We start from the raw sequence: 24771 nt of genomic DNA, 5'->3' as shown, positions 1-24771 counted from the left end.
AGGGGATGTGCCCTTAGAAAAGGGGGGTGTTAATGCCCAGAAAAAGTTCTGCTCTGGAAAAGCTGGGAGTGTGCAGCATGTTATGGCTCCGTAGTGCAGAACCGTTCAGACTGCGCCATATGGCGACGTGCGGAGTCCCGACGTGTCTGTGTAACCACGTTCAGCCATGGAAAACCCACAAAACGCCCGCTCTTTGGCTCATATGCATATGACATGCCCCTTTACAGGACTTTTCACAGGATCTTCCCGCAAAGTGGCCCAAAAGTAGGTGGAGTTTATACAAATGTGGTCCAAAATGGTTGTTTCTAGTGTTTTCTCGGCAGGTGTTGCCAACTGTCCTGAATTTGGTCGGATGGTCCCTGATTTTCCAGAGACAGTCCTAGCAAATTTGCGATATCAATGGCCAAAAAATGGGTGGAGCTAATGCAAACCTAATCCAAAGGTGAGTGTATCCAGGTGGGGGGGGGGGGGGGCATTCCCAGGGGTAGGGCCTACACACCCCAATTTTACCAACATTGGTAAGGGGCGGGGCTTACAGACCTCGTGGTATGTGCACTTAATCTGCAGATTATTGCTGCTGCTAATAGCAATGACATCACAGGACCACAACAGCCAACCGCAGAGCTGTCTACAGTCCAAAATTTATGATGCCCCAGGGATTTGGGCGGGGCTTATGTTACCAGTTAGGATAGGGGCGTGTCCAGGGGCAGGTAAGTACCTATGTAATCACTGCACAGGAAAGTGACTTCAGTACAAAATGTCACCTCAGTCACCAACTCGCCCTGAAAGGGATTTTCCAGGATTAAACATTTGGCTTCCCTCAGGAAAGTTCTGGAAACCCCCTGTAATCTGAAATCATAAGTAAGGAAAACCCTCATCATCCTCCTCCTCATCATTATCCCTACTCACTGTCAGGTGAAGAACGAGCCTCGTCACCCATAGCAACCAATCAGAGAGCAGCTTTCATTTTCCCACAGCAGCTAAAGAGATGAAAGCTGCTCTCTGATTGGTTGCTCTGGGCAACAAGGACTGTTTGTTTGTAGATGTCAGATAATACAATGGGGGTGGGGGGCGGTATTAGTTTAGGGGGTCTGTGGTCTTTATTAGGTTGGGGGTCTGTTCTGCGTTGTATTTAGGGGGTATGGTCCGGGGTCTGTACTAGTTTAGGGGGTCTGGGGTCTCTATCAGTTCAGGGTTTCTGATCTGGGGTCTATCAGTTTAGGGGGTCTGATCTGGGATCTCTATCAGTTTAGGGGTCTTGTCCAGGGTCTCGATCAGTTTAGGGGGTCTGATCTGGGGTCTCAATCAGTTTAGGGGGTCTGATCTGGGGTCTCGATCAGTTTAGGGGGTCTGATCTGGGGTCTCGATCAGTTTAGGGGGTCTGATCTGGGGTCTCGATCAGTTTAGGGGGTCTGATCTGGGGTCTCGATCAGTTTAGGGGGTCTGATCTGGGGTCTCGATCAGTTTAGGGGGTCTGATCTGGGGTCTCGATCAGTTTAGGGGGTCTGATCTGGGGTCTCGATCAGTTTAGGGGGTCTGATCTGGGGTCTCGATCAGTTTAGGGGGTCTGATCTGGGGTCTCGATCAGTTTAGGGGGTCTGATCTGGGGTCTCGATCAGTTTAGGGGGTCTGATCTGGGGTCTCGATCAGTTTAGGGGGTCTGATCTGGGGTCTCGATCAGTTTAGGGGGTCTGATCTGGGGTCTCGATCAGTTTAGGGGGTCTGATCTGGGGTCTCGATCAGTTTAGGGGGTCTGATCTGGGGTCTCGATCAGTTTAGGGGGTCTGATCTGGGGTCTCGATCAGTTTAGGGGGTCTGATCTGGGGTCTCGATCAGTTTAGGGGGTCTGATCTGGGGTCTCGATCAGTTTAGGGGGTCTTGTCCAGGGTCTGTATGTGTTTAGGGGGTCTGATCTGGGGTCTGTATCAGTTTAGGGGTCTGATCTGGGGTCTGTATCAGTTTAGGGGTCTTGTCCAGGGTCTGTATCTGTTTAGGGGGTCAGATCTGGGGTCTATTAGTTTAGGGGGTCTGATCTGGGGTCTCGATCAGTTTAGGGGGTCTGATCTGGGGTCTCGATCAGTTTAGGGGGTCTGATTTGGGGTCTCGATCAGTTTAGGGGGTCTGATTTGGGGTCTCGATCAGTTTAGGGGGTCTGATCTGGGGTCTCAATCAGTTTAGGGGGTCTTGTCCAGGGTCTGTATCTGTTTAGGGGGTCTGATCTGGGGTCTCGATCAGTTTAGGGGTCTGATCTGGGGTTTGTATCAGTTTAGGGGTCTTGTCCAGGGTCTGTATCTGTTTAGGACAACTGTCCCATAAATAAGGATTTACTTGGAAATATACGGGAGCCTAGTTATACTGGACAGAAGATCCCACGACGGAGTTACATGCAGTATTGGGGCCGATATATATCATTGCTATCAGAGGAGCTTTTAATCTTTATTATAAATATCCTGCCACTTAGAGTATACAGCTCGTATGCATACTTCTGTGTCTCCATGGTAACAGACTACAAACAACCCTTGTGTAGTCTGATCGTGTGTCATGTGTCACTCTCTTCCATCTGTGACTACGGCTTGTAAACATATGAGGACAAGTTACTCCAGGCTCAGACTTTACGGGGTTTGCCTGTAGCCATGGAGACACATAGATCTGCATAGGAGCTGTGTACACAAAGCCGCAGGAGATTTTTAATCAAGATTATTCATTCTAGATGCATCAGAGTTAGGCCTCCTGCACACAAACGTGTGCGCCTCGTTGCTGTATTGCGGACCGCATTTGCGGATCCACAATCACGGATGCGGACCCATTCACTTCAATGGGTCTGCAAATCCGGAGATGCGGAATGGTGCAGAATGGAAGCAAGGAACGGAACCCTACGGAAGCACTACGGAGTACTTCCATGGGGTTTCGTCCCGTACTTCCGTTACGCAAAAAGATAGAACATGTCCTATCTTTTTGTGGAACGGCTGGATCGCGGACCCATTAAAGTTAATGGGTCCACGATCCGCTGCGGCTGCCCCGCGGACGGTGTTCGTGCATTGCAGCCCGCACTTTGCAGGCCGCAGGACAGGACGACCACGGGGCGCACACGTTCGTGTGCAGGAGGCCTTAGGCTACTTTCACATGTTGTAGACAAAATATTAATAGTTTTAATCAGCTCAAAATTCCCATAACACACACTAGCGTTTTTACTGGATCCGTCATGGTTCCGCAAAAACGCTTCCGTTACTAATACAACCATCTGCATCTGTTATTATCCGGTTGTATTAACATATGTTTAACATAACCAAGACGGATCCGTCATGATCTCCATTGAAAGTCAATAGGGGACGGATCCGTCATGAACTCCATTGAAAGTCAATAGGGGACGGATCCGTTTTCTATTGTGGCAGAAAAAACGGATCCGTCCCCATCTTGCTCCGCATCCCAGGACGGAAAGCAAACGACAACATGTTGCGGTATTCTCTCTGGTATGGGAACACAACTAAACGGAACAGAATTCATTCTGGAGCGCTCCGTTCTGTTCAGTTCAGTTTTGTCCCCATTGACAATGAATGGGGACAAAACTGAAGTGTTTTTTCTGGTATTGAGCCCCTATGACGGATCTCAATACCGGAAAACTAAAACGCTAGTGTGAAAGTCGCCTAATAAAAAGTATATACACCCAAACCTCATCACATGCAAACTTTCTAATAGAATTTATGTTCCACATCTTCACTACTTCTCACAGCTGAGGGGTTGTTACAATTGTTTCCAATCTAGACAGTCGCCTGTGATATAAACAGCTTGAACTCCAGACTGATACGTGTTACCTGCACTGACACATTGAAACAAACAGCAGGACAGAATCTTTTGCTGCTGATGTGTTTAGTTCCCTGAGGATTGACTGCACTGGATACAACTGTAACAAACCTTCAGCTGTGATATAGCACAGGTCTGTACAGATTTTCAACCTCTGGTCATTCACTGTCAGCAAGCAGAATTCACAATTATTACCTTATTTATAACTGGTTTTAACAAACCAAGTAGGGGCCACATGTCAAAGCTGAAAGTGCCCCCCATCGTGTCCCTGGTGCTGGCTGATGCCAGGGTGCCCGCCGCGTGTTCTCACCCCCATCACATGTCCGTACCAGTCACTGGACTGGGGCCCTCTACCCAGACCCCATAGGGCCCTATTCTACGGTATGCACACGTTTATAATGTACCGCACCCCCCCTGAAAACATCCAGGACGCCCCCATAACGTAAACGACAAGATGGACTCAATCAGGACGGCTGCGGTCAGGGCCGGTCACACTTATGAGGGAGCCCCGCAGAAAACAACATCACCAGCGACTTCAAAAGATGTGGATATCTGCTGATGACGCGAGGCGTCCGGGGCAGGAAGGGCACGCCAAGAACAATAGGGTCCGCGATGGGGAACGCTCCCACCCAAGGGGCCTCTAAAAATAATGTTTACTTTCATTTCTATTGTAGCAGAAACACAATGAGGCCATTAAAGGGCCGGTGACCACGAGAATCGCGGACAATCAGCGGGGGGGGGGGGGGGGGGAGACATGAGGGGTCCCCCAATATAAACCTGACAGACAATGCCCCTCACCGTTATAAAGCAGCCTAAAAATACTGCGGTCACCTGACGCGGGGCCCAGCTTCTAAAAACACATCCATTGTATGAGAAGGAATCCTGGGCCGAGCCGAGCCCTGCAGAAAGTCTGCGCAGGCCCTTAGGTGGGGCAGCGGGGGAGGGGTGCAACCAGCCACCCAAATATTACCATACAACCCCGGTGCCGGATCAGCAAACATTCCGGACTATCAGACACTGCAAAGTGGATAGAAATAAGTGCATCTGATGTTAAAACGCACTTACAGTGTGGGGGGTGTCACATATTCATGAAGCAGGAAGCTCAGGATGAACAGAGCGTGCAGGGGACGGCGGGAGGACACAGTTACTATATTGGGATGCATCCACGGTGTAGCCTATATGTGGCCGTGATCTACGGGGGGCCCTGCTTCTGCTTTCACAGTTTCCCGCGGTAAGTGTCCTCTACTGCGTTTCCGCTTTTACTTCTGCAGTTCTTCACGGAATCTAAAGATACATTTTTTGAGGAAGTGACTCTCGTCTGAGCAGGTAAAGGACCGTTCACTCATGGCATCTCAGCTGGGGCGGGGGTCTCCATAGTGGGTATACAAAGACGTGAGGGCCCCAGGGCCCAGGCCCCCATGACCGTGGCGCTGCCTTGTGGGTGTTTGGCCACCACGAAGATATGACCGTCTGCTACAATGTATCAGCGCAGGTGAAATGTATTGGTCTGGAAGATCGGTTCTGTAACAAACCCCCAGCTGTGAGAAGTAGGACAGATTTACAGAGACTGAATATAAACAAGGATGTTAACTTCATCAACAGCAAGCAGAGATATTGCAAATCCTGAGTGAAAAAGTAATATAAATCAGAAAACTTAATTATCCAATCATTCTGCTTTATTATAGAAACCCTGGACATCGTGCACAGATTTCCGCATGGATTCAGCTCCGAAAAACGATGCCGACGCCATGTGGAAACCGCCTCCCACTGCTTTTCTGTGGCACATTTTTCCAGTGGAGAACGCCTGCGCCCCTCTAGAACATGTCCCTGTTCCCAGCTGTACACTATTAGGGTTTGTCTCTGTGGGACGGCATTTTCCGCGGCAGAACCCGCAACATGTGCAAGCTGCAGATTTGGCACGTATCTCACACTACGCCTGGCAGAGGCTGTTGCCATGGTTACCATTGACCCTGTTCCGGGGATAATATAACCTACGTTGCGCTGTTAGACTGATAAATGACTGTGAAGACGGCACGATGATGAGGTGACAGGACACACAGCGCGGTATTATGCCACGTGCGATGTGCCTTATGTCGCTGTGAGATGCCAGCGTGATGATGTCATGTACGCTCCCCTAGGGATTCAATGCCCTAGTACTGATGTATACTGTGAGTGGTGATGTCACTGGTGGCCGGTGTATGTAGCCACGGACAGGACATTGATGGGCACTGCAGTTATGTCTACTGGCTTTTGGGGTCGGGTGGCGGTATTTCTGACGCTGCGCAGTGAACTGTTCTCTGCTGATGTGGTGAAGGCGCCATCGTGAATAAGCGACGTTGGAACTGCGGAGCACCGAGTGCCACTGATATTAGAGAACGTCGGCTATGAAAGTGCGCGAGGGCGGAGTGACACGCTACAGTGGAGCAGCTCACCGCCAAAATAAACGAGGGGCGACCAGACGAGTGAAAACCCTACTGCGTATAGGGCTCCGCAGCAGGCGGACGGTCACTGCTCCTCTGATAACCGAGCTGCATCGGCAGAAAAGGCTTCCGTTTTCGTGACAGTATCGGAATTGGACTCCGCTGATTGGTAAAGGGTCGTCTTCTCCGATGAGTCAGGTTTTCTGCTTCATGGAAAGGATGGACGTTGGCGTGTCCGGAGAGAAACGTCAGAGAGCAAACCCATTGCAGCCATTGCTGGAAGAACACAAGCTGGTGGGGCAGCGAAAGGTCGAGGGAAGGTTTTACTGACATTCTCTGGACCGCTCAGCCAATTTGGGAATGAATCCCTCCTTGCAGATCACGTACACCCATACATGCTGATTGTCTCCTCTGGGGCGGGTAGGATCTTCCAGCAAGACAATGCGACATGTCACACGGCTAGAAATGTCTGACATTGGTGGGAAGAGCATGAGCAAGACTTCCAAGCACTAACCCAAGTGAGCATCGGTGGGACCTCCTCGATCCTCGTGTTCACTCTTTGGATCCTCCGACACCTTCTAGCAGCTGTGGGAAGCACTGGAGTTAGCATGGCTCCAGATACGTGTGACGAGCCTCTCCTCCGTGTGGGAGCGCTGTACGGCCTCTCCTCTGTGTGGGAGCGCTGTACGGCCTCTCCTCTGTGTGGGAGCGCTGTACGGCCTCTCCTCTGTGTGGGAGCGCTGTACGGCCTCTCCTCTGTGTGGGAGCGCTGTACGGCCTCTCCTCTGTGTGGGAGCGCTGTACGGCCTCTCCTCTGTGTGGGAGCGCTGTACGGCCTCTCCTCTGTGTGGGAGCGCTGTACGGCCTCTCCTCTGTGTGGGAGCGCTGTACGGCCTCTCCTCTGTGTGGGAGCGCTGTACGGCCTCTCCTCTGTGTGGGAGCGCTGTACGGCCTCTCCTCTGTGTGGGAGCGCTGTACGGCCTCTCCTCTGTGTGGGAGCGCTGTACGGCCTCTCCTCTGTGTGGGAGCGCTGTACGGCCTCTCCTCTGTGTGGGAGCGCTGTACGGCCCCTCCTCTGTGTGGGAGCGCTGTACGGCCCCTCCTCTGTATGAGCGCTGTGCGACCCTTCCTCTGGGTATGATGAGTGCTTTACGGCCTCTCCTCTGTGTGGGAGCGCTGTATGGCCTCTCCTCTGTGTGGGAGCGCTGTATGGCCTCTCCTCTGTATGAGCGCTGTACGGCCTCACCTCTGGGTATCAGCGCTGTACGAGCCTTCCTCTGTATGAGCGCTGTACGGCCTCTCCTCTGTATGAGCGCTTTACGGCCTCTCCTCTGTATGAGCGCTTTACGGCCTCTCCTCTGTATGAGCGCTTTACGGCCTCTCCTCTGTATGAGCGCTTTACGGCCTCTCCTCTGTATGAGCGCTTTACGGCCTCTCCTCTGTATGAGCGCTTTACGGCCTCTCCTCTGTATGAGCGCTTTACGGCCTCTCCTCTGTATGAGCGCTTTACGGCCTCTCCTCTGTATGAGCGCTTTACGGCCTCTCCTCTGTATGAGCGCTTTACGGCCTCTCCTCTGTATGAGCGCTTTACGGCCTCTCCTCTGTATGAGCGCTTTACGGCCTCTCCTCTGTATGAGCGCTTTACGGCCTCTCCTCTGTATGAGCGCTTTACGGCCTCTCCTCTGTATGAGCGCTTTACGGCCTCTCCTCTGTATGAGCGCTTTACGGCCTCTCCTCTGTATGAGCGCTTTACGGCCTCTCCTCTGTATGAGCGCTGTACGGCCTCTCCTCTGTATGAGCGCTGTACGGCCTCTCCTCTGTATGAGCGCTGTACGGCCTCTCCTCTGTATGAGCGCTGTACGGCCTCTCCTCTGTATGAGCGCTGTACGGCCTCTCCTCTGTATGAGCGCTGTACGGCCTCTCCTCAGTATGAGCGCTGTACGGCCTCTCCTCAGTATGAGCGCTGTACGGCCTCTCCTCAATATGAGCGCTGTACGGCCTCTCCTCAATATGAGCGCTGTACGGCCTCTCCTCAATATGAGCGCTTTACGGCCTCTCCTCAGTATGAGCGCTTTACGGCCTCTCCTCAGTATGAGCGCTTTACGGCCCTTCCTCTGGGTATGATGAGCGCTTTACGGCCTCTCCTCTGTATGAGCGCTGTACGGCCTCTCCTCTGTATGAGCGCTTTACGGCCTCTCCTCAGTATGAGCGCTGTACGGCCTCTCCTCAGTATGAGCGCTGTACGGCCTCTCCTCAGTATGAGCGCTGTACGGCCTCTCCTCAGTATGAGCGCTGTACGGCCTCTCCTCAGTATGAGCGCTGTACGGCCTCTCCTCAGTATGAGCGCTGTACGGCCTCTCCTCAGTATGAGCGCTGTACGGCCTCTCCTCAATATGAGCGCTGTACGGCCTCTCCTCAGTATGAGCGCTGTACGGCCTCTCCTCAGTATGAGCGCTTTACGGCCTCTCCTCTGTATGAGCGCTGTACGGCCTCTCCTCAGTATGAGCGCTGTACGGCCTCTCCTCAGTATGAGCGCTGTACGGCCTCTCCTCAGTATGAGCGCTGTACGGCCTCTCCTCAGTATGAGCACTTTACGGCCTCTCCTCAGTATGAGCGCTTTACGGCCTCTCCTCAGTATGAGCGCTGTACGACCCTTCCTCTGGGTATGATGAGCGCTTTACGGCCTCTCCTCTGCATGAGCGCTGTGGTCTAGGGCTTCTCCTGGTGCATGTACCATCAGGCAGCCTGTATTCGGGAAGCTGCCGCTTCCTGCAGTTACTTTCTCCCAGGTGAGAGTGGAGCGTCAGATCCGGGATTCGCCGTCGGTCTATAGATAGCTTCTCCACTTTGTGAGCTGTAATTAGGATTTCCTGTTTATCTTTGAGCAGCTCATTTGGACGCTGCGCCCACAGATGCGATCGGCCAGGGGCCACAGTCTGGGGGGCCGAGCCGCTTCCCTCCCCCAGGAGCAGGAATGTCAGATTTGCTGGGAATTTAGTTTCAAAACACAAAGTATTTACAGGGGTCGCAGGAAGAAGGAGCCGAGAGGGAGGTGATTGACTGACATGTCTGAGCAGCAGTGCCTCACCAAGATCTCTGCTTGCTGTCAGTGAATGGAGTCCGAAAACCCATTTTCTACTAGACCAGCAATTTAGACCTGGCGTGAGCGGGGAAAAGTCACAGTGGCAAAACTGACGTATATCTGATAGTAAATGACCCCCATAACTCTCCTGTCCTGGATGTGCACAATATGGGTCAGAGCAGGGATGTCTCCCCCTGTACCACATGGATCCGCTGGAGCGGCTGTAATGAATCTGGTGCCGTTCTAAAGTTAACTCAGAATAAAGGATGGCGAATGTTCTGAATACCACAAAACCCAGTCAGGTGGGCGAGGCCTGGATCTCCTCGCTGCCGGGGGGCACAGACAGAGGAGATTCGGGGCGTCCCTGCCGGCTGAGCAGAGGCGGCTGCACCGGATAATTACCGGAGGAAGGAGAGAAATAGCCTGCAAATGACAGAGTGCACAGGACAAGCGCCCGCCATTTACTTCGCTCTGGATTTAGTTGGTTCAGCAACTCCACATTTACATGGGCCCTTCAATGGAAGTTCTTACATCTCCTTGCCTCATCCAGCTGAGGGTTTGTTACAATGTGTCCTCTGCTGTCCTGGATATGTTACCTGCACTGGTATATAATCCCCTGCATGGTACAGCGCTGCAGGACATGCTGGCACATCACCTGTCACCAGGGATCACAGGACGAAATATCTGATTGTAACCGGATCCGTGCAGGTAACGTGTCAGGCGATAGCGATCTCGTACTCACAGACTGGGAATTATCTCACTTTTCCCAGAACAGAATTCCTACCAGCAAAGAGATGAATCACTGAGTCTGGTGTCACTGCTCCCCACATCTAGGATGGCCGGGGACCCCATGTGTTGGGTGTCTGCCGCCCTGCGCAGCTGGGTGTGGCCAATAGGGGGGGCTTCCAGTCATTAGGGGGCACATAGCAGTGGCCCTCGTCACCGTACAGCCCCCGTCTGAGAGGTCATTCCTCTGATAATGGAGGCAAGCTCAGGAAATGGGGAGGGGGGCGGGGGGCGCAAACTTCTGTAATAGCAGAGGTCCTTATTGGAGGACGCGAGAAGCACCAGAACTGAGGGTCCCGCCTGGTTATGTTTTTGATTTTTAATCAATGAAGAAAAAACAAACAAAAGAAAAACGCCCGGGACAGAGCCCAGCGGCCCAGTGTGGACAGAAAGTCACGGCCTGAGGGCACAAGGGGGCGGCTGCGGAATTAGGGTCCGGCCACAGGTTTCCTGATGCAGTTTTGGAAGCTATAGGCAGGAGTGAATTACGAAAAGAGAAAAAGGATAAAAGGACGGATACGGACGGACAGACGGAGGGTCCATTCACACGTCCGTTTTTGTATTCCGCATCCGTTCCGATAAAAAACGGAACGTTATTCGGATCCATTCATTTCAATGGATTACGTAAATATTCGGACTGCACACATGGTGCTCTCCGATTCCGTTCCGTGGGTTCCGTTTATTCGGATCCAGGAAAAAAATATACCCTGTCCTACTATTTGTCCGATTTTGCGTTCCGTCATGCCATTCTAGTCAATGGATCCGTCAAAAATGCGGAAGACATGCTAAAAGCATCCTCATGTCATCCAGATTTTCGGATCCGCAAAAAACAGGAACGTTTATCTGGAAAGGTAAAAATACTGACGTGTGAATGGACCCAGACACAGCTTTTCCTTTTCTCTGAATTTACTTGCACACAGAAATGTAAGGAAAAATAGTGAAGAAGCAGCACCACTCATCCCAATCCGGGGAAAAACGGACCAATCGTTGAAGAGTAGATGGTGCGCGCGGGTAGGGATCCAGGCTGAGGGTCTCATACCTTAGATTTGTGTGCAGGAAATCCGCAAGAAATCTGCATCAAAACCGCACAAAAAAGTCACATAAATCCACGTTAGTTATAACATTTTTTGGTGCAGTTTCCACTTCCATTGAAAAGGGTGAAATCCACAAAAGAAAGACAAAGATTTCAAAGTCAATTCTCTCACCTAAAAGAAAGACAATGGACATGAGATCCGTCTGATGTCTCACACTTTGCTGGCGCTGTACTACGCTGCGTTTTTTCCACACGAAAATCCGAGTAGAAAAAAAACGCACGTAATCTGCAATGTGTGCAGGTGGTTTAATAAGGAGCCCCAAGACTTTTACAAACACATGTGGATTGTGGCGGCCTTTATAAAGTACTTCAGATTGTACAAGAACACTGGAGTAATTGCATTAGTATTCACGCCCCCCGATGTGTGTAATAAAGCAGTTGTGAAATGAGGACACTAGAAACAGCAGTGACTCCTAATTACAGCGGAAAATCTCCACACATAGAAACACTGGAGGTAAACAGCAGGAAAGCAGCCCACCACCTGCTGCAGGACTACAACTCCCAGCAGGGTTATGCAGGAACACTGGAGCGAGGGAGAGCTGGGTGACAACCCCTGTGTGCAGCTGTAAAGATCACCATATTGGTTGTCCCCCAACTTTTTGAACAACAGATAGGACAACTGAATACAATTCTGAACAAAAACTGAAAGACTTCAAGTGACAGGGAAGCAATTATATGAAACAACAGGTAATACAATATAATAAAGAGCCCTGCGGACACTTTTACCGTCAGCAGGATGCTCGATCATTAGAGGTCAAGTGTCCCCTCGGGGCCCATCAGATCTTCCTTTTTCCTCAATGAGTTTCCACAATTTCCTCTCTGATGTCAACAAGTCAGATTCAGAGCAGCCAGGACATCGACAGGTTAAAAATGATCTGCCCCTTCTATTAAATGTCAGCACTTCAGAAGACAAAATAAATTCTGGGGTCACCACAGGACCCTGATAATGAGCCCCTCTATGTGAGAAGAAACCGCTGACCACCACACTGCAGCCGCTGTATAGATGCTGGATACAATGTAACAACAATGCATCATAAACATAAACTTCCCACTTATACAACACTTGATACAATGTAACAATACTTCATAAACGCAAACTACCCACTTAGGCCACATTCACATCACCGTTTAGTTTTCCTCTCTTCTGAGCCGTAAGAAGAACGCAAAAAAAAATATCAAAGATCCTTATTTTAGACAGTAGAAGAAAAAAATCCTCTCTGCAGTACTATTTCCTCCTGTATAAAATAACGGATCTCTGAAAAACTAAACGGTGATGTGAATGTAGGCTTATAGAATAACAATGGATACAATGTAACAATGATACATAATAAATAGAAACTTTCCACTTATATAACACTGGATACAATGTAACAAAGTACAATAAATAGAAACTTCCCATTTCTAGGATAACATAGTAAGTCTACTTTCACACTGGCGTTTTGGCGTTCCGTTTGTGAGATCCGTTCAGGGCTCAGCGGTCCAAAACAGATCAGTTTGCATTCTAATGTATTCTGAATGCAAAAGGATCCGCTCCGAATGCATCAGTTCCGTCTCCATCCCACTTTGGAGACGGACAGCGTTTTGGTGTCCGTCTGATGAAACTGAGCCAAACGGTTTCTATGACACAATCTGGCACAAAAGAAAACGGATCCGTCCCCCATTGACTTTCAGTGGAGTTCATGACGGATCCGTCTTGGCGATGTTAAAGATAATAGAACCGGATCCGTTCTGAACGGATGCAGACAGTTGTATTATCTGAACGGATCTGCACAAAACGCGAGTGTGAAAGTAGCCTAACATGGTTTATAAGGCTGAAAAAAGCCCTCTGTCCATCCAGTTGGGCCTCTCATCCTGCAGGTTGATCCAGAGAAGATTAAATCCACCTGCCAGTAGCTGAATTTCAACTGCCCAGCATTTAGTCCACGGGAGATGATACCACCGGCAGCAGCTTCCACCCCTCTCTCCATTCACCACGTATGCTGAGCATGCAGGTGTAAGGGAGATTTGGGCGAGATGCCCCGGAGATTTGGGCGAGATGCCCCGGAGATTTGGGCGAGATGCCCCGCGTCTCCTGACACCTTTGGAATGTTTTTAGCAAACTGCTCTACAGTACCTGATCACAGCCGACAGGCTCGCCTTTACCCCCCGCACGCTTCAGTGAGTCTTGGACTCTCATCATCCAGTCACCAGTTCACTAATTGTACTTTATTGGACTACTTTTGGTAAGTACTATAGTATCCACAGCTCTAGCCATCACATGTGGACCTTTTCCTTACGTTTACCCAATTTCCTGCTTGAAACGACTGTCACCTGCTGCCTGATTTATCCATTGTCACCAGGTAATCAGTGTGATTCACTTCACACTTTTAAGTGGTTTTAATATTATGGCTTGTCAGTGCAGGTGTATAAACTTTCCAATAATATGATAACAACCCTGGATACAATGCCACAGACTAATACTGGCATCAACCTACCATAGAACACAGCAGACATGAACAGTGACTATATATATATATATTGTTTACTTTGATTCAGTGGGTATATGATAGGTGCCCAGTGCTGAACATCCCTGCTCCCTCGTATACTGTACAGTCCTATATACTCTGCAGTTATACACTGTCCCCCCGTATACTGTACAGTCCTATATACTCTGCAGTTATACACTGACCCCCTGTATACTGTACAGTCCTATATACTCTGCAGTTATACACTGACCCCCTGTATACTGTACAGTCCTATATACTCTGCAGTTATACACTGACCCCCTGTATACTGTACAGTCCTATATACTCTGCAGTTATACACTGACCCCCCGTATACTGTACAGTCCTATATACTCTGCAGTTATACACTGACCCCCCGTATACTGTGCAGTCCTATATACTCTGCAGTTATACACTGACCCCCTGTATACTGTCCAGTCCTATATACTCTGCAGTTATACACTGACCCCCCGTATACTGTACAGTCCTATATACTCTGCAGTTATACACTGACCCCCCGTATACTGTACAGTCCTATATACTCTGCAGTTATACACTGACCCCCCGTATACTGTGCAGTCCTATATACTCTGCAGTTATACACTGACCCCCTGTATACTGTACAGTCCTATATACTCTGCAGTTATACACTGACCCCCCGTATACTGTACAGTCCTATATACTCTGCAGTTATACACTGACCCCCGTATACTGTACAGTCCTAAATACTCTGCAGTTATACACTGACCCCCTGTATACTGTACAGTCCTATGTACTCTGCAGTTATACACTGACCCCATGTATACTGTACAGTCCTATATACTCTGCAGTTATACACTGACCCCCTGTATACTGTACAGTCCTATATACTCTGCAGGTATACACTGACCCCCTGTATACTGTACAGTCCTATATACTCTGCAGTTATACACTGACCCCCTGTATACTGTACAGTCCTATATACTCTGCAGTTATACACTGACCCCCTGTATACTCTACAGTCCTATATACTCTGCAGTTATACACTGACCCCCCTGTATACTATGCAGTCCTATATACTCTGCAGTTATACACTGACCCCCCTGTATACTGTACAGTCCTATATACTCTGCAGTTATACACTGACCCCCCCCCCCTCTGTATACTGTACAGTCCTATATACTCTGCAGTTATACACTGACCCCCTGTATACTGTGCAGTCCTATATACTCTGCAGTTATACACTGACCCCCTGTATACTGTACAGTCCTATATACTCTGCAGTTATACACTGACCCCCGTATACTGTACAGTCCTAAATACTCTGCAGTTATACACTGACCCCCTGTATACTGTACAGTCCTATATACTCTGCAGTTATACACTGACCCCCTGTATACTGTACAGTCCTATATACTCTGCAGTTATACACTGACCCCCCTGTATACTGTACAGTCCTATGTACTCTGCAGTTATACACTGACCCCCTGTATACTGTACAGTCCTATATACTCTGCAGTGATACACTGACCCCCTGTATACTGTACGGTCCTATATACTCTGCAATTATACACTGACCCCCCCCCCGTATACTGTACAGTCCTATATACTCTGCAGTTATACACTGACCCCCCTGTATACTGTCCAGTCCTATATACTCTGCAGTTATACACTGACCCCCTGTATACTGTACGGTCCTATATACTCTGCAGATATACACTGACCCCCCTGTATACTGTACAGTCCTATATACTCTGCAGTTATACACTGACCCCCCTGTATACTGTACAGTCCTATATACACTGCAGATATACACTGACCCCCGTATACTGTACAGTCCTATATACTCTGCAGTTATACACTGACCCCCCGTATACTGTACAGTCCTATATACTCTGCAGTTATACACTGACCCCTCGTATACTGTACAGTCCTATATACTCTGCAGTGATACACTGACCCCCCTGTATACTGTACAGTCCTATATACTCTGCAGTTATACACTGACCCCCCTGTATACTGTACAGTCCTATATACTCTGCAGTTATACACTGACCCCCCTGTATACTGTACAGTCCTATATACTCTGCAGTTATACACTGACCCCCTGTATACTGTGCAGTCCTATATACTCTGCAGTTATACACTGACCCCCCTGTATACTGTACAGTCCTATATACACTGCAGTTATACACTGACCCCCTGTATACTGTACAGTCCTATATACTCTGCAGTTATACACTGACCCCCGTATACTGTACAGTCCTATATACTCTGCAGTTATACACTGACCCCCCTGTATACTGTACAGTCCTATATACTCTGCAGTTATACACTGACCCCCTGTATACTCTACAGTCCTATATACTCTGCAGTGATACACTGACCCCCCTGTATACTCTACAGTCCTATATACTCTGCAGTGATACACTGACCCCCCTGTATACTGTACAGTCCTATATACTCTGCAGTTATACACTGACCCCCTGTATACTGTACAGTCCTATATACTCTGCAGTTATACACTGACCCCCTGTATACTCTACAGTCCTATATACTCTGCAGTGATACACTGACCCCCCTGTATACTGTACAGTCCTATATACTCTGCAGTTATACACTGACCCCCTGTATACTGTACAGTCCTATATACTCTGCAGTTATACACTGACCCCCCCCCCTCTGTATACCACCTATATACTGATGTATGTGACAGCACAGCTCCTCAAGCCAAGTGGAGTCCAGGGCATCTACATGTTACACCCCGGCCCAGTGTTACAGCTGTCCATGACATGGTAGGACCCTGGGGGGAGAGTCAGGGGTCTTACCTGTATAGGTCTCCATGTGAGCGTCCACCCTGCAGCCTGAGAGCTCCCGGAGTCTGAGGATCGCTGCCCGGGCTGAGAGCTTCCTCCTCCCGGATCAGCCCCTCCCTGTGAGATCACAAGAGCTCAGCCTGGGAACCAGGGACGGCCGCCCCCGGAGACCCCCAGAGACCCCCCACCCGACAACAGCCCAGGACGGGTCACAGAGCACTGCTCCAAAACAGAGGGGCCAGGACCTACTGCCAGAATAAAGTATAACCCCAACCTCCAAACCACTCAGCAGTCACCACCCCAGCTGTAGCCCTCCCTCCACCTAGGGAACAGTTATACTCTTGTACATAGGAGGCAGTATTAGGCCCCTTTCACACGGGCGAGATTTCCGTGCGGGTGCGATGCGTGAGTTGAACGCATTGCACCCGCACTGAATCCTGACCCATTCATTTCTATGGGGCTGTTCACATGAGCGGTGATTTTCACGCAACACTTATGCGTTGCGTGAAAATCGCAGCATGTTCTATATTCTGCGTTTTTCACGTAACGCAGGTCCCATAGAAATGAATGGGGTTGCGTGAAAATCGCAAGCATCCGCAAGCAAGTGCGGATGCGGTGCGATTTTCACGCATGGGTTCTAGGTGACAGTCTATTCACTGTATTATTTTCCCTTATAACATGGTTATAAGGGAAAATAATAGCATTCTGAATATAGAATGCATAGTATAATAGTGCTGGGAGGGTTAAAAAAAATAAAAAAGTTAACTCACCTTATCCCCATGATCGCCTAGTTCCCGGTCGGTCTCTTCTTTAGCTGTGACTAAAGGACCTGTGGTGATGTCAGATCACATGCTCCATCACCATGGTGATGGACCATGTGATTGGAGCATGTGATCTGACATCACCAAAGGTCATTCAGCCCAAGCCCACAGCTAAAGAAGAGACCGACCGGGAACTACACGATCATGGGGATAAGGTGAGTTAACGTTTTTATTTTTTTTTAACCCTTCCAGCGCTATTGTACTATGCATTCTGTATTCAGAATGCTATTATTTTCCCTTATAACCATGTTATAAGGGAAAATAATAGAATCTTCAGAACATCAATCCCAAGCCCGAACTTCTTTGAAGAAGTTCGGGTTTGGGTACCAAACATGCGCGATTTTTCTCACGCGAGTGCAAAACGCATTACAATGTTTTGCACTCGCGCGGAAAAATCGCGGGTGTTTCCGCAACGCACCCGCACATTTTTCCGCAACGCCCGTGTGAAACCAGCCTTATAGTAGTTATATTCTTGTACATAGAAGGCAGTATTATAGTAGTTATATTCTTGTACATAGGAGCAGTATTATAGTAGTTATATTCTTGTACATAGGAGCAGTATTATAGTAGTTATATTCTTGTACATAGGAGCAGTATTATAGTAGTTATATTCTTGTACATAGGAGGCAGTATTATAGTAGTTATATTCTTGTACATAGGAGCAGTATTATAGTAGTTATACTCTTGTACATAGGAGCAGTATTATAGTAGTTATATTCTTGTACATAGGAGGCAGTATTATAGTAGTTTTTTTAGCAGCAGTATTAATAGTAGTTATATTCTTGTACATAGGAGCAGTATTATAGCAGTTATATTCTTGTACATAGCAGCAGTATTATAGTAGTTATATTCCTGTACATAGGGGCAGTATTATAGCAGTTATATTCTTGTACATAGCAGCAGTATTATAGTAGTTATATTCCTGTACATAGGAGCAGTATTATAGTAGTTATATTCCTGTACATAGGAGCAGTATTATAGTAGTTATATTCTTGTACATAGGAGCAGTATTATAGTAGTTATATTCTTGTACATAGCAGCAGTATTATAGTAGTTATATTCCTGTACATAGGAGCAGTATTATAGTAGTTATATTCCTGTACATAGGAGGCAGTATTATAGTAGTTATATTCTTGTACATAGGAGCAGTATTATAGTAGTTATATTCTGTACATAGGAGCAGTATTATAGTAGTTATATTCTTGTACATAGGAGCAGTATTATAGTAGTTATATTCTTGTACATAGGAGCAGTATTATAGTAGTTATATTCTTGTACATAGGAGCAGTATTATAGTAGTTATTATTGTACATAGGAGCAGTATTATAGTAGTTATATTGTACATAGGAGCAGTATTATAGTAGTTATTATTGTACATAGGAGGCAGTATTATAGTAGTTATATCTTGTACATAGGAGGAGCAGTATTATAGTAGTTATATTCTGTACATAGGAGCAGTATTATAGTAGTTATATTCTTGTACATAGGAGCAGTATTATAGTAGTTAATTCTTGTACATAGGAGCAGTATTATAGTAGTTATATTCTTGTACATAGGAGCAGTATTATAGTAGTTATATTCTTGTACATAGGAGCAGTATTATAGTAGTTATATTCTTGTACATAGGAGCAGTATTATAGTAGTTATATTCTGTACATAGGAGCAGTATTATAGTAGTTATATTCTTGTACATAGGAGGCAGTATTATAGTAGTTATATTCTTGTACATAGGAGGCAGTATTATAGTAGTTATATTATTGTACATAGGAGGCAGTATTATAGTAGTTATTATTGTACATAGGAGGCAGTATTATAGTAGTTATATATTGTACATAGGAGGCAGTATTATAGTAGTTATATTATTGTACATAGGAGGGCAGTATTATAGTAGTTTATATTCTTGTACATAGGAGAGCAGTATTATAGTAGTTATATTCTGTACATAGGAGCAGTATTATAGTAGTTATATTCTTGTACATAGGAGCAGTATTATAGTAGTTATATTCTTGTACATAGGAGCAGTATTATAGTAGTTATATTCTTGTACATAGGAGCAGTATTATAGTAGTTATATTCTTGTACATAGGAGCAGTATTATAGTAGTTATATTCTTGTACATAGGAGGCAGTATTATAGTAGTTATATTCTTGTACATAGGAGGCAGTATTATAGTAGTTATATTCTTGTACATAGGAGCAGTATTATAGTAGTTATAGTCTTGTACATAGGAGGCAGTATTATAGTAGTTATATTCTTGTACATAGGAGCAGTATTATAGTAGTTATAGTCTTGTACATAGGAGGCAGTATTATAGTAGTTATAGACTTGTACATAGGAGGCAGTATTATAGTAGTTATGTTCTTGTACATAGGAACAGTATTATAGTAGTTATAGTCTTGTACATAGGAGCAGTATTATAGTAGTTATAGTCTTGTACATAGGAGCAGTATTATAGTAGTTATAGTCTTGTACATAGGAGCAGTATTATAGTAGTTATAGACTTGTACATAGGAGGCAGTATTATAGTAGTTATGTTCTTGTACATAGGAACAGTATTATAGTAGTTATAGACTTGTACATAGGAGGCAGTATTATAGTAGTTATGTTCTTGTACATAGGAACAGTATTATAGTAGTTATAGTCTTGTACATAGGAGGCAGTATTATAGTAGTTATGTTCTTGTACATAGGAACAGTATTATAGTAGTTATAGTCTTGTACATAGGAGCAGTATTATAGTAGTTATAGTCTTGTACATAGGAGGCAGTATTATAGTAGTTATAGACTTGTACATAGGAGGCAGTATTATAGTAGTTATAGACTTGTACATAGGAGCAGTATTATAGTAGTTATTTTCTTGTACATAGGAGCAGTATTATAGTAGTTATATTCTTGTACATAGGAGCAGTATTATAGTAGTTATTTTCTTGTACATAGGAGCAGTATTATAGTAGTAATATTCTTGTACATAGGAGGCAGTATTATAGTAGTTATATTCTTGTTCATAGGAGGCAGTATTATAGTAGTTATATTCTTGTACATAGGAGCAGTATTATAGTAGTTTTATTCTTGTACATAGGAGGCAGTATTATAGTAGTTATATTCTTGTACATAGGAGGCAGTATTATAGTAGTTATATTCTTGTACATAGGAGCAGTATTATAGTAGTTATATTCGTGTACATAGGAGGCAGTATTATAGTAGTTATATTCTTGTACATAGGAGCAGTATTATAGTAGTTATATTCCTGTACATAGGAGCAGTATTATAGTAGTTATATTCTTGTACATAGGAGCAGTATTATAGTAGTTATATTCTTGTACATAGGAGCAGTATTATAGTAGTTATATTCCTGTACATAGGAGCAGTATTATAGTAATTATATTCTCGTACATAGGAGCAGTATTATAGTAGTTATATTCTTGTACATAGGAGCAGTATTATAGTAGTTATATTCTAGTGCATAGGGTTCAGTATTGTAGTAGAACCATTGTTATTCATAGGACACAGATACATCTTGCTGGTTAAAGATGCAGATCTGCAGTAATATTGTATTGAAGATGTACTTGCTGTAATACATTGTTTGGAGCCTGCAATGCTGTTGTCTGTTTTTGCACTATGGATTTTCCGGATGGTTTGTCTGGTGGTCACACACACCAGATGGAAGTCCTTTGCTGATCCGTTATTTTTCTACTAGTAGATAGATTAAGGGCTGTTTCACACGAGCGGATGCCGTGCGTGACATCTGCTGCGTGAATCCGCTGCCAAGACCCGATGCGGACAGCAGAAGCACGGAGCAGTAACATGACTGATAACGCTCCGTGCCTCTCTGTGAGATAAAGTTGTCACTGTGATTTTGTAGTAAAGAGATCACAGAGAGGCGCGGAGCGTTATCAGTCATGTTACTGCTCCGTGCTTCTGCTGTCCGCATCGGGTCTTCGCTGTCATTCACGCAGCGGATGTCACGCACGGCATCCACTCGTGTGAAACAGCCCTAATAGATAGATCCAAAATGAGATGAAAGATAGTTACGTTTTTATTGCAATATTTCCTATCTCAAGCATATTGCCTCATTTGCTGGTTGGATTCCTTTTCCCATCATATTATACACCGCTCGTATCCTGGGGTTATGACCACCCTGTAATCCATCAGCAGTGGTCGTGTTTGCACAGTGTAGGAAAAATCGATGGCCTTTTTTGTGGTCAGAACCTATCCACAGTATAGGTCAATATGAGGTTGGTGGGGTCCGACACCCGGCACCGCTGCCGCCTCTCCGTTGTGTACCTGCTCGCTGTCACAGAGCCGTGTAATCACAGCTCAGCCGTCCCATTCATTTCAGTTGGACAACTTGTTCCTACACAATTGTATCGTAACAGGCCGTTACATTGAAATGAATGGGACTGTTGCGGTGCAGTTACACTGCTCACCTCTGCGGCTGTGACAGCGAGCAGGTAAACAATGACGAGAAGGCAGCGCTGGCTGATCGGTGGGAGCCCCACGTGTCCGGCCCCCTGATATTGATGACCTATCCTGAGGATATATGGAAGGAAGACAAACAGATGGGTATGGGAAAGATTTTTAAATTTTCTGATATGAATTTGGGCGATCCGATCTTTATTCTCATTCGTCTGATGGCGGAGAACAGGAATCAGCAAGACGATGGATTATGTTCTGCTCCTTTAAGATCTGATTCATTCTGCTGATTATTACTGCGTGTGATAACGTACGAGACGCAGGAGGCGGATCCTGCTCCAGAAGGTTCCTCTGAAGTGTCCTAATGACTGTGTCCAAGAAATAATGGAAAATATCAAAATAATGAGGAGACGTCACCTGATGCGAGCGCGGCTTAGAGCGTCACCATGGCTGAGGATAGCAGAGACATGGCAGTAAACAGGGGGTACCGGAGGACAACAGCACGTTGTCACAGCCCCGCCCCCTGCTGATGACATCACTGATATAATGACATGTGATTAGACATGAGGTCCACACACCTTATACTACAGGAACATCTATCACTGCTGACAACCTGCCTGTATATCCTGTCTGAGAGGTAGTCACAGCCCCGCCCCCTGCTGACAACCTGCCTGTATATCCTGTCTGAGAGGTAGTCACAGCCCCGCCCCCTGCTGATGACATCACTGATATAACGACATGTGATCAGACATGAGATCACACACCTTATACTACAGGAACATCTATCACTGCTGACAACCTGCCTGTATATCCTGTCTGAGAGGTTGTCACAGCCCCGCCCCCTGCTGACAACCTGCCTGTATATCCTGTCTGAGAGGTAGTCACAGCCCCGCCCCCTGCTGATGACATCACTGATATAACGACATGTGATCAGACATGAGATCACACACCTTATACTACAGGAACATCTATCACTGCTGACAACCTGCCTGTATATCCTGTCTGAGAGGTAGTCACAGCCCCGCCCCCTGCTGATGACATCACTGATATAATGACATGTGATCAGACATGAGATCACACACCTTATACTACAGGAACATCTATCACTGCTGACAACATACCTGTATATCCTGTCTGAGAGGTTGTCACAGCCCCGCCCCCTGCTGACAACCTGCCTGTATATCCTGTCTGAGAGGTAGTCACAGCCCTGCCCCCTGCTGACAACCTGCCTGTATATCCTGTCTGAGAGGTAGTCACAGCCCTGCCCCCTGCTGACAACCTGCCTGTATATCCTGTCTAAGAGGTAGTCACAGCCCCGCCCCCTGCTGATGACATCACTGATATAACGACATGTGATCAGACATGAGATCACACACCTTATACTACAGGAACATCTATCACTGCTGACAACATACCTGTATATCCTGTCTGAGAGGTTGTCACAGCCCCGCCCCCTGCTGACAACCTGCCTGTATATCCTGTCTGAGAGGTTGTCACAGCCCCGCCCCCTGCTGATGATATCACTGATATAATGACATGTGATCAGATGCTCATTATTATATTAATCTTCTATTCTCCCGTAACTGTCCCCTGAAGTCGGACCCCTCAGACCAGACATTGATGTCTTCTCCTAGAGAACTTCTTTCCCCCTTTATTCTCCGGGGGACGTTCTCGGTTGTCGGTGGTCTTGGTGTTTTCGGCTGTAATCCGTCCGCTACTTACAGTCTGAATCTCCTTCCGTCATCTCTCCCTGGTGAACAGTCGGGTTGTCCGTTCTCCCATGTCCCTGCCACCATAGAAGACCTCATTCATCACCATGGTAGATTTCCCTCAGACTGGATTTGCTCTCATTGTTGGAGAACTTCATGCAGCTGATCACAAGCCGCAGCTTAAAGGGTTTGTCCAGGTTCAGAGCTGAGCCCGGACATAAGCTCCCCTTCACACATTTAGCCTGTATCAGTGGAGCATTGGCGCATTTCTTGGTCCGAAGCTCCCAGGGCTGTTTGTTTACTGCCGGTGACGTACCCGGCTATTTTCAGTCTGCTAGGCAGAGCCTTCCACCTAGCAGTGACGTAGGAAAGAAAAAGCAAGGGGAGCATTGGTGCAAGAAATGCTCCATTGATACAGGCTAAATGTGTGACGGGGAACTTATGTCCGGGCTCAGCTCTGAACCCGCAACGGCAGGTTATCCTACAGGACCATGAAGCTGAGCGCCTTGAGGTTGCTGTGGGGACAGTGGCTCATAGGACTGTGTGATGTGGAAGAAACGCCCATATTGTATCCATCTGCATCACAGCAGGGCACACATCTGCAACTTTGTATCCGCATTCTTTCAAGACCTCTGCTTGTTGTAAGTGAATGCCAAAAGAATTCTTTACAACCAAAGGCTGAAACCCTCAATGTAGAGAATCCAGAGATACTGGACTATGGAGAAAAAGCCACGGCGCACATCCACGTGCCGTGCACTCCTCTATTCTCAGCATCATTTCTAAGCATCTCCATTGAGGCACTTTGTATACTTAGGATCAAAATGCACAGACCACTTCCCACGTCACGGTGGCCTGAATGGGTCCCTACTCTGAACTGGCGCAGCGTCACAGGGCGACCTCCGCAGCAGCCCAAAAACACCCTCGTGTACATGAACGTGTGTGCCCCTTACCGATTGAAGAAGAGAAGATATTGCTTATTAATTTTAATATTATCATCAATAGCAATATCTGAAGTTACTGAGAGAAACATTACCAATTATCAGATGAGGATCAATATTCCCCTTTTCCTCCTAGCTGGTGGGATTGTTCTCAGTCCTCAGCTACAATATGTTGGCTTGGTATCACCAGGAAGAACACAGCCCTGCAGAGGTACGAGCAATAGGGTAACAATGTCTTGTAATTTTGAGGCCTCTTGCAGACGAAAGTAAGGGCTCCGTGCCTGTGCTGCAGTCCGCAATGCACGGGCACCGACCGTGGGGCAGCCGCATGTAGATTGCGGACCTTTTCACTTGAATGGGGTCCGCGATCCGTCCGTTCCACGAAAAGAAGTTCTATATTTTTGCGGAACGGAACACCACAAAAGCACTCT

At 47.0% G+C, this 24771-nt stretch overlaps 1 protein-coding gene across 1 annotated transcript in view; it reads right to left on the bottom strand.

The window, feature by feature from the left end:
* Window positions 1-16638, bottom strand: part of AFAP1L2 (actin filament associated protein 1 like 2) — a 119959-nt gene extending 103321 nt beyond the window's left edge. The window contains exon 1 of the mRNA XM_044300035.1: window positions 16473-16638. Coding sequence (XP_044155970.1) covers window positions 16473-16488 — 16 coding nt within the window. The 5' untranslated portion in view covers window positions 16489-16638. The remainder of the gene's footprint in view (window positions 1-16472) is intronic.
* Window positions 16639-24771: the final 8133 nt, after the last annotated feature.

Source organism: Bufo gargarizans, chromosome 6 (genome assembly GCF_014858855.1).
Source record: "Bufo gargarizans isolate SCDJY-AF-19 chromosome 6, ASM1485885v1, whole genome shotgun sequence".
Classification (NCBI taxonomy): Eukaryota; Metazoa; Chordata; class Amphibia; order Anura; family Bufonidae; genus Bufo; species Bufo gargarizans.
Note: the sequence above shows the minus strand (reverse complement) of the source record. Positions and strands in the feature narration are given on the sequence as shown.